Genomic DNA, 11,599 nt, shown 5'->3' with positions numbered 1-11,599 from the left:
CCTGAAGACCCTTTTTTTAGATCTAATTCAATACATGTACACTATAAATGCTTCTACCCTTTTTTTGTGTCATATCCCGTAATCGTTACTTTTCTGAAATTTAGTTAAAATTCAGTCAACAAGACTTACCCATACATTTTTTGAATTTATAAATTTTGTCCGAAAATTTTTCCGCTGAGATAAAAAATTGTGTCCGAACTGCTAAAAATTTTAGTTCTTAATGTATCAGAAGTAAGAAGTAAGTAAGGTCTACTTCAAATTTCAGAATATTCAAGGCTAATGACGGAAATGTTCAGGCCGCAAGGCTTCTTCTTCCCGATGTATTTTTCCCGATATGCGAAAACATATTTAAGGTACATGGATTTTCGTGGTACGTAGCCTCTCGACTACATGGCTGAAAAAAAAAGGTTATGTTATCAGTTTTCTCCTACCAGTCAACATGTCAAGAAACTTAAAAGTCCCCTAGGAAAATGACTGTGGCCGTAGTCTGCCATCCATGTCTAAGAATAACAAAGTAAGCGTCCATGGATAGGTGTTTTACATTAAATATCTCTGGTTGACTTTTTTTTCTTGGTCGTCATATGGTGTGCACTGACCATGTGAGGATAGTATGCAACATATATTTCACCTTCTTGATTTCGCCGAAGAATAATACACCTTAATGATGCTGCTAATTCTCCCTGTCATATAATACACTTTAAAGCAGTTAAAAAAAAGCAAAACGGGTTTGATTTGGCCTACTTCTTTAGTGAAAAACATTATCCAAAATGAAAAAAAGAATTGAATATATAAATACATAAAAACCGTTAAACAAACAAAGTATAAATGCATGCTAAAAATCTTTTTTACAATCTTAGTTTTTTTATAAATATACAACATTGCTGTTTAAAGACTTGCAATTAAAAAAAAGGAAAAAGAAAGAGGGAAAAAACTGCAAAAAAATCTAAATACATAAACATTTCCACTGTTTCGTGATCTGTTAAGTGTTTTTAAAGATAAAAGACCTTCTATCTTTGTTGTTATTTTCTTCATCGGGTTCTTTGATGATCGTGAAATAAACGTATGTCAAGATAAAGAAACACAACACTGAAATTATGCAAAACGTATACACATTTGCTGATACTGGTGTGGACACATTGCCTAAATTTTTTATGTTTATTTTTGCTGGATGGAAAGCAGGGTTTTCGTCCAATGCCATTTGAAAGTGCGACAAGGCTCGTTCAAGTTCTCCATTCTTTTCGAGAATCTCTCCCAGCGTAAAATGTTGCAGCCATGTACTCTGTTCGGCCGATTGCTGATCCAGAGAATGTTCAACTAAATAAAGGGCGTCCTTTATGTAATTCAAATTTAACAAGAGTCTTGCCAAATTCAGGAGTATATCTGCGTTGTTATAGGAAATCACTAGTGCGCTGCGAAAACATTCAATGGCGTGATAGGTGTCTCCCTTGATTCGTAAAAAGTTTCCAATCTGGTTGAACAAGATCAATTTGTTTTCACTCTAAAAACACAAAAAAAGGAATAAAAACAAAACAAAATAAAAAATACCGTTTGAGAAACGTAGGGTTAAAATAACTGCATTTTATTCAACAAGTCTTATTATGAATTTAAAGGGAACGCTGTTTTTTGGTATCGACGTTGCGGCAAAAAGACACAACGGCGAGCGTAAACAATCTTTGTATACTCTTGATGTCAGTAACAGTTGCATCTTGGTGAATGTAAAGGTAAAACAAAATGGTTTGTATTATTAAAGATTTTACGTCACTCGCACCCCACCACACAGTGGTATATCGGAAAAGTGGGACTCGGGATCAGGGACTTTGACCACTCGGAACCCGGGACTCAAGACACGAGATATGGGATTCGGACCCTTAAATTTGCAATATGTAAAATACAGACCGAACTATTTTCTTGATGTTTTTGTCACCTTGTTGCTATTATAGAGTTACAACAGAGAGTTACGATAAAGGTAATTGCAGGTATTGTTTGTGGATAATTATTATTATAAACATTTTTTATTATGCGCAATTACAGCATCCTTATCTTTTATACCTTGGAAGAAGTAAAGGTTCATCTGTTCAGATAGCTCTACAATAGTATTAGTAAGTAAGTATTGTGAGTTTCGGTGTATTTTTATAACATATGGTCTTTTAAAGATTCCAGCAATACCACCAAGTGCAAACAGTCTACCCAAATTTGACGTAAATGAAATTTACCGGAAACAAGAAATTGGAAGAGGATCGTCTCACCCTCGTCCCTAGGGTTTTTTGCCTTCTTGATATGAGAGATGACGTCGAAAATACCCTGGTATCGTTGACCGGATATTGAAATATTATTGGCTTTTACATTTTCGCATAAATATTACGACTTTTTTTCCTAGTCGGCCTTTTTTTAGGTCAAGATTAAAATGGCGCATTGAGTCGTGGATATTTGTAAACAACAAAACTTTGTTATAAAGCTAGTTAAATTTATAAAAAACGTTTGGTTTTACTTTGTTGGAATTTTGAAAATATCACTGGCTAGTTTATGGTGTCGCGTTGTACATTAAAAAAAAGATAGCAGTATAAAAAAAGTAGAGTATGTGTAGCTAGCTAGCTAACAAGGCTTTTATTATATTTAACATGTAGTAGGTGATCAAAAACCTAATGTAGACGTGTTGATGACAGTTTTATATATTTTAGCTTGGTATTTTGTTTACATTTAGCTATTAGCTAGCTAGCCAGCTTAACTTTTTCATAGTAAAATTTGCAACATTAGAGCGGATAAAAAACTTTGTTTCTGTGTTTCTCGATTAAATTTCTCCTAAGGACTTGCCATATTTCTTTAATGTCGGACTTACAAAAATAAATCCCAAAAATTCGTAGATTTCTGGGGGACCCTATTTGCAAAAATTTATTAAATATTACCTTAAAAATGAAAAATTTATTCAAGAAAAGAGAATGTAATTAAAACACTTGGGGAAGGAGGGATCTATTGTCTCTGAGATATCCCTGAATTTTATAACTACCTTAACTGTATTCATGCAGGGCCAGGTAAAATTAACCTACCCGCAGCTGGCATTTGGTGACTTTTCTTTTATGGGCCTCCTGCAACAGAATTTTCCAACACGATTATGGAATATTTTTTTATTGTGAGATAGTGCGTTTAAAAAATTAGCAAATATAAAACTGGGTTGTACCAATCAAACATGGCACAAAAATCGTTGGTGTCCCTAAAAATGGTTAAAATAGGAACTCAGGAACTATGATGATAGTGAATATATTTTGTGTCTCAATTTTTCTTTTAAAACCAGTCTAAAAACATGTCATACCAAGTTTCTTTATTTCAATTTTATGTTTAGCCAAAAGTATGGTTTTGAAAGAGAAGTATTTTTTATAGCCCACTTTGCTGGGCACTTTTAGCTTTAACCCTTTCGGCACATAGACTCAAACTTGGTAATGTGTTCAAATTAGGGAGATATTTTAAACAAGATATTTTAAACTTTTTAAACCTTTTGTAAAAAAAAATTTTTCTAAAACTTTTAGCTCAACACAAACTTCAACATTATTGAAACCAATCATAAAAGGTTTTGGTCCATATTATAAACTTCATTTCTAATTCATTTATGACCCATAACTCCACGAAAGATTTATCTTGATAACAGAGAAGTATATACTGTTATGAAACCATGCACCATCAGCATTTTCAAAAAATTTTCAACAAGAGAGTAAATTTTAAAGGCCTAAATACTGAAATATTCATATGCTAATATGTATTTATTGCTGAATTAATAAACAATGAACTACTTCATCATTCAAATTGAGCTCGTTCAGAAGTTATTATATTCTAGTCGTCAAGTTTCTACATGGCAAGATTTGTATTCTGGAATTTCCAGAATTTTCCTGATCACTTTTAAAAATATCCAGTTAAGTTTTAACTGTTATTTTAGAATACTTCATATAGCTATGTAAAATTTTTATTTTTTATTTATTGAGTTGTATTTTAACATTGCAGGTTAGTTACAAAAATAGTTGAGAATTGTGATACTCGTGATTTGTTTACCCCATAATTCTCCGTTTTCAGGCTAATGACGGAAATCTTAAAGTCGCAGGGCTTCTTGTTTCTTTTTACTATCTCGCCTGCGAGGATGTGTTTCCAACTCGTAACTAACTACTTTAATGGGATAAAATTTCGCGGGGATTAAATTTCGCGGTTGTGCTCTTCCGCGAAATTTTAGCATTTCGCGGGGACTTATTTTCGCGGATGAGGTATGTTTTAATTTTTGGCGGGAACTTAATTTTGCGGATGAGGTCATAAAAGCAATTTTTGAAAAAATAAGTTTTCAAAAGGGTTCGGGGCCGAATGGCACTGTCTCATCGACCCTCGTTACACCTGTCATTTCTAAACGGACCGAGATAAATGTAGTTTTGCATTTTAGCTCAAAGTTCTTTCAACATAACTATAACGTCAGGTAGAACATATCAACTATGGGTAGAATAAACACAACTAGATAAAAAACGAAACGATTGAATTCAAAAAAGCTGATTTTTCACCCGTTACATCGACTACTACTATTTCACTTCGTGGGGGATGTAAGGAACTTTCAATTGTTCATCCGTGAGGCTGGAAAGAGAACTCAATTTCGGTTGATCATCTACATTAGAAGCTGGGAGCAAAGGATCGATATCCTTGAAAGGGTCAACTGATTCGAGACCTTTGTCAATTTTCTCTTATCTTTTCAACTTCAGTACTCGATTGAAAGACAAAGAAAAATTTTTTTAAAAAATTAAATCTTCGATCGAGCAATTTTTCAAAATTTTCGCGGGTACAAATTTTCGCGGATTGCCTAATTCCAAATTTTCGAAGGGACATATTTTTGCGGATAGCACCCAAATCCGCGAAATGCGCGAAATTTATTCCCCGCGAAAATTTATCCCATTAAAGTAACCAAATGGTCAATTGCAACGTCACAGATTTAAACTTCGTACCTAAACTCTCTAAGTACTAAGAAGTCATCTAAATGACGTTTCAGGCAAAAATTGGTATTTGTTTTCGACAAAATTTGGCACAGTTAACAAAAAAAATATGCCGAACATAATAGTGACATCATAATTTTGATTTTTGTCACTTAAATGTCATTTTAGGCCAAAATTGGTCCGAAAATAAAAACTACTTTATTTTCGACAAAATTTAGCACAGTTAACAAAAAAAGTATGCTGAACATGATGGTGACATCAAAATTTTTATTTTTTGTCACCTAAATGTTATTTTAGGCCAAAATTGGTCCAAAAATTAAAATTACTTTATTTTCGACAAAATTTGGAAAAGTTAACAAAAAATGTACGCTGAACATGATAGTGACAACAAAATGTTAATTTTTTGTCAACTATAAATGCTGTTTAAGACCATAAACGTTTCAATCGCGCGACTTTCAACCATGAATGATAGGCTGTATTTACTGAATTACTGAATTTCGAAAATTTTAGGTGAAGCTTGTGTCTTTCTTCTTTCTGCCAGTCAGTTTACTCCAGACTGACCTAACAAAAATTGAAATTTCGAGGAATTTCCCGTTCAAGAAGATCTCACAAATCAATTTTGAAAAATAACTGCGTAATGCGTAACAAATATTATTGCCTATCCGAATAGCAAAATATGTCTTGTCTAACTTCGTAACAGAAATCACAATTTGATAGACAGCTTTTAACTTTATTCGCGAGGTTGTTTGCGTATATCATACGTCTTGTTGCAGTTACCAAGATAACGCGTGAGACAATAGCTACAATTGTCAGTACGTTTTCTGTTGCTGGAACATAAATTTTCTAACCGCCGCCATTTTTTGATCGCATAAAATAACTTATTCCTTATCACGCGTTCGCATAATCTGGCCATATATTGGTCAAAAATCACTCAATGATGCCAGAGTACACATTTGCAAATATTGAGTCTCGAGTATCGAGTCCCACATTTCCGATATGCCTCACACACTACCTAGGACTTTTACCGGAAAAGATATGGAAATATGTTCAAATAAATTGAGATCATTTTAGTACATAGCACAGTGAGGCCAAGGAATAAAAATTAACAGTAACTTTCTTACGGCTCATGGATTGCCCCCTAAAGCGTGGCGTTACGTTAAAATTTTACCATAATAGTTAGACCGTTACTTCATTGAAATCACATATAAGTTATAACTATATAACCGCGTAAATGTACGATATAAATATATATACCACATGATAAAATACCTTAGGAATACATATATAGGTATATGCTACGTATGAATTAACAGGCTTAGATTTCCACAGACTACACGGACTGTTAAATGAAGTTCCTAGCATAAAAAAAGGGAAACTGTGTTTACAAAAAAGATGGCTGTTCTTTTTTAGTATTTTCTACTCTTTTGTTCAAAATAAATCTTTAAAAAAACATTCAAAAGGAGCATGGTTATATACATTAGTCATAACAAGGTTTCTGTAAGATTTGTTTAGTTTTTTTCAGATGATACTATTGATGCGAGACTGATTTCACGAAGGTGCCGACTCGCCGGAAACGCCGCAAAAACCACGGGGACTGTCAGACGACTTCCAACGTTTTCAAAAAAACTTAAAATTTCGCCGAAGAAACCCGAAACAACATATTTTAAATTTTGTGCAAGACTTTATTGATGGTAGAACAGCATGCAAGTTGCTAAGGGGACTTATTTTTATTAATTATTTTAATGTCTTCTTTTTACATTTTGTCTGAAGTTTAGTGAGAAAGGACCGCATGCAATATATCAAAAAACGTTTTGTCGCATTATAATTTATCCATGCAATCCATTTTTTTACACCTTAGATAAAAATTTCTGCCAGAGGCACAATTTATTGTTTATTTTTCACATTTTGTGTCAACCTTTGGCAGGGTGTGCAATAAACTAACTGATTTTAACATATACATTGAGAGAGATTTGTGTTTGACATCAATCAGCTTTTTTGTATATGACATTTTGAGTGATTTAAATTTTATGGGTGAAATGTATTTTGAAATGCTTTGGTAAACGCATTTTCAGAGGGTCAGAATAAGTAATTTTAGTTTAGATTTTAATATATCATATAACATATATACTGCAGTTGTTGGACACCTTCAATTTTTTTGGTCATTTATAAAATAATGCAAATTGTAAGATTCGCACTGCTGTATTGTTTGTTTGTTTGATGGAAATGAGAAATACAGTGGATTTTTTCACGGGGAACAACTAATATTAAATTATAGTACTCTAATATATTGCTTTCAAAGGGTTTTAAATTTTAAACGCTGCATAAACTACCTCGCTATCACAAAATGCACAACTATGTAACATCAACAATAGTGAAGCACCCAATTCTGCAATTTTAGCGAACAGGAAATATTTAGTCTAAAATGGAAGTCACGCTAATAAAAAGTTGTTGATGTTGATCTGCTTTTTTGTATTCTGCTTCTATTGGAAATAAGAATAATTTTTTGAGGAAACTATTCGTTAAAATAATTTACAGTGCTTAAATGGAACCCAAGACCAATTTTATTTAAAAAAATAAAATTTTCTAAGCAAACAATTGCAAATACCAGGAAAAACAGCCTGTTATTCATAATAGGATAGGATAATAGGATAATAATACATTTATTTTAACCCCTAATTTATTTATCGTGACAAAGTTTTTAAATTAAAATAATTTAATTAATTAGGAAATAAATTAATTAATTTAATTTATTTTAACCAATAATGAGGTTTTCGGGTAAACAACCCCCTGGTTTCTAAAAAATCACGAAAAGATCAAAGGAATATCGGTAACCCTTTTGAACAAAGAGATAGACACCGGCTATTATTAAAGAGACTAGTCCGTGGACCATGGATAAATCCACAGGTTCACCCGTCCTTTAAATTTACCCGTCGCAACAAAGTGGATAAAATATATCGCATTTGATATTCGTGTTTCCGTAGCATGATTTTCTAACTCAGCAATGGGTTCCGCGCAGAGACAGACAGACGACGGCTATTATTATAGAGATAGCCAGAAGACCTGGCGTCAAAACGCCGGGTTAAGCCACAAGTAAAGGTGTGACCTAGTGTTGAACACTCTGTGAAGCACTCCATAAGAGCCGTAAATTGTGCCACACGGTCAGGTGGAGCGCTTTAGTATAGGTATGCAGTATGTCGCAAATCGAGTAAGGCGCACACAACATTATAGTGTAGAAAACAAGACAGAAAAGACATTTGAGTATATCAATTAATTTATTGTTATTGCTTGTGGTAACTTTTTACCTGAAATAAAGAAGGTATTTTTGCGAATAACTGTTTTCAAAATACGGCATTTTGCAGGTTTAGTAATTTTATTTAAGGCAGAGCTCCCGAGGTACTTTCACAAGTTGGACTAACTTGTAAGATTTGCATGAGAAATTCCCAATGACATATCTACTTTTTATTAACATTACATGTCTTCTTCTTAGTTAAAATTTTTACTATTATGTAAGATTCACGGCTCCGCTCAAATTAAGACTTTCATCCACTAGAAATTCTGACTTTCATAGCCAACATCAATTAATATGCCTTCGCAACAAAGTTAAAAAAAGTAACTTAAAAATGACCACTAGCCTCTGCAAGACCAAACCACTTATCAAAAAAAATATAGTAAAACGCATTTCTAGCTACCACACCATGACCTTTACCAGACATAAGAAAAAGGATGAAATTGACTGTTGAGCAACAATTACAATTGCAATAGACAATTACAATAATTACAATAGAAACAACAAGACAACAATTCTTTGAATAAAAATATTTCTAAACCTAACGGTCAAACAACACAGAACGATTTAAAACACATGACAATTAGAAACGCAAGAAGTACTAGTCCATGTAACAAAGTATAAAGATAAATCTTAACAAAAAAACAAAAAATTGATTGACAACAAGTTTATCCTCTTACATTATCAAATGTTCAAAAATATCCTTATCAAAGGATTAGGATTTATGCCAACTACTTCAACTTTTATAATTGACCATTCCAAATCCCTTAAAAAATTTATCAGGTCTATGAGCCTTGTTTATCAGCATCACTCATGAAAGTCAAGGATATCAAAGCTCAACCTTTCAACTGGACCCCCACCATGCCCAAAATCAGAATCTTCAGGGACATATCAAAAGAATAAAATGCAATATTAAAACCACATTAAATTATTCCTCCCATCCACAACCATTTACAACTCTCTCATACAAAAAACATAAAGTCTAAAAATTAGAATAAATAACCTTGATATCATACTTAAATCAGCTGACCACAGTCTTGTTATTATGAATAAAATTGATTATATTTCTAAAGTCAACAGCAAACTTGATATCGCAAAATACTACAAAAAATTACCTTTTGATCCTACTAATTAGATTGCAAATGATCAACATTTATTCATTCGCTTTTTATATTCCAGAATAACAAAACAAGTTTCTAATCTTTTACTCACTACTCTCCGAAATACAACACTTTTTATGGATTGCCAAAACATGTCAACCCAACGATGATAATGTCACTACCTTCTTACAGAAAAGATACCGAACATTTTGTAATAAATATTCTCAAACTGAATCTTCTTCTTCTATTTTATTAACTGGTGATGTAGTATTACAACATACCCAATGATGAAGGTATTAACTTTTAGAAACTTTATCTTAGAAACTCTACCTTTAAACAACACAAAAAATAATTAGTACTGGTCAACCAAGTCAGCTACTTGAGCGAAAGTCTTTACCACTTTACCACTAAAATGCCTAAGAATGAGTATGAAAAAGGAAATATAAAAAAAGAAAAGAAAAACAACACTACTGCCCAAAACACGATTACAAGAACCACTTAAAGACAATTAATTCTGATATATATCACAACCAAATCTCGGTATAGGTTACGGGAAATAGCAAAGCATGGTTTTCCTTTGTTACGTGGTGTCATTCGTAAAGAGTGAGCCAATGACATAAATTTTTAGGACTTACATACAGGGCACTTTGGTTACACTCATAAGCGCAAGAAATGAACACATAAAATTTGTTACTTATTACAAAAATACCAATGGGTTTGTTTACAAAGAGAACAGTCTCGATGTTGTTTGATGTTGTTCTTACAGGTGGCTTAGCTACTATAGTTACATTTAGGATTAAACTAGCATTTATTACTAATACTCAGTAAAATAGGTCAAGTTTGAATATTAAACTTTTTCGCTATAGCTAGCTAGACTAAGCATGAAAGGACAAGGCTGAGATTTTTAGCTGGGTTAAAAGTCAAAACTTAAGAGGAAAGATACATCACATTTTTTTAAGATTATACTACACATATTTGAGAACACTTGCAGGAAAATGCATTGTTCATCAAGTTACCATATCAGGCGCGGATCCAGGGTTAGTCAGATAAGTCGCGTGACTAAGTGTAAATTTGACGAAAAATGTTAGCCAAGCGAATGATGTCGACGATCCAGGTGTTGCAGACGGAGCGCGTTAAAAAATCAGATTGTAATTTATTTTCGGCGAAAAGCCATGGTTCACAGCCCTCTCCATTTCGCCTATGGCGATGTTGACGTCAAAGTTGTGACGTCGCTACCATATAGACTGAGAGGGTTGCAAATTATAGCTTACAGATTTTGACTGATTCATTTTGACTAATCAGTCACTCAGTCAGTCAAAAATCAAATAGCTATGGCCCGCAACCCTCCCCATCTCACCTAAGGGGCATGTGTGGTCAAAATCGTGACGTAATTTTCACACTCTATGCGTAGTCCAACAATATGTAGCTCGCGGCCAGCGTAGAAAATTTAGGTTCCGTACTGCGTGGTTACTATAACCTGTTAGGCTATAGTTTTAACTCCCATCCGTCAGGATTAGTCAAAGACTCACGCCTTTTGGCTTGGATTCCTTCCGTACTATCATGGCTGCTGCAGACATCTTGACGCGGGTGCTTACTGATTTAAAGTGTGATAATGTTGAATCTGTTCGTAAAATGCAAAAAGAACTTTCAGAAAGTGTTTATTCTCGGACATTTTTGTTATCTGGGGATATTTATCCCTTGTTTGGTAAAAGTTTTCATCGGAATTCAGGTGCAGATATATACATTCCATCTGAGGCGAGGTGTGAAGATAAAGGAATTATTGATTTAAGGTGAGAAGTATGTTTTTTACTCTATAACACACCTTGCATTTATTTAAAGGTTTTCAGTATATTTGCTACAAAAAGCTAGTTGAGGGAGAGCTTTTTACAACAGACTATTAAAAACAAATACAAAAATACTTAATTAGCTATAGCTAGCTAGCTGGCTAATTGTTTTTGTAACATGAGCTTTGAACAGAATTTTCAGCATTGTGGAGGAGTTCTTTCTCAATTAATATTTTTGTTGTTATTAGAAACAAGAACTGGATTAGTAGCTAAGGTTGGTGATGAAAAAAACTCTTCGAATGGCTATTAGGTAACAAAGTTTGAGTGAAAGGTCATGGCAAAATATATTATTTTTAGATCCAATCCATCAGGAGACTGTCTATACAGCTCAGCATCGTTGGTATTGGTAGGTGATAATTCTCTTGTTGATGTTTTGATAATCATGACATCCACAGAACTTTTCTTGCATCCTTCCTT

The 11,599-nt window shown here is 33.4% G+C and overlaps 1 protein-coding gene across 1 annotated transcript in view; it reads right to left on the bottom strand.

The window, feature by feature from the left end:
- Positions 1 to 726: 726 nt before the first annotated feature.
- LOC130641600 (uncharacterized) overlaps positions 727 to 11,599 on the bottom strand; it is a 50,707-nt gene continuing 39,834 nt past the window's right edge. The window contains exon 3 of the mRNA XM_057448470.1: positions 727 to 1,498. Coding sequence (XP_057304453.1) covers positions 980 to 1,498 — 519 coding nt within the window. The 3' untranslated portion in view covers positions 727 to 979. The remainder of the gene's footprint in view (positions 1,499 to 11,599) is intronic.

Source organism: Hydractinia symbiolongicarpus, chromosome 4 (assembly GCF_029227915.1).
Source record: "Hydractinia symbiolongicarpus strain clone_291-10 chromosome 4, HSymV2.1, whole genome shotgun sequence".
Classification (NCBI taxonomy): domain Eukaryota; kingdom Metazoa; phylum Cnidaria; class Hydrozoa; order Anthoathecata; family Hydractiniidae; genus Hydractinia; species Hydractinia symbiolongicarpus.
Note: the sequence above shows the minus strand (reverse complement) of the source record. Positions and strands in the feature narration are given on the sequence as shown.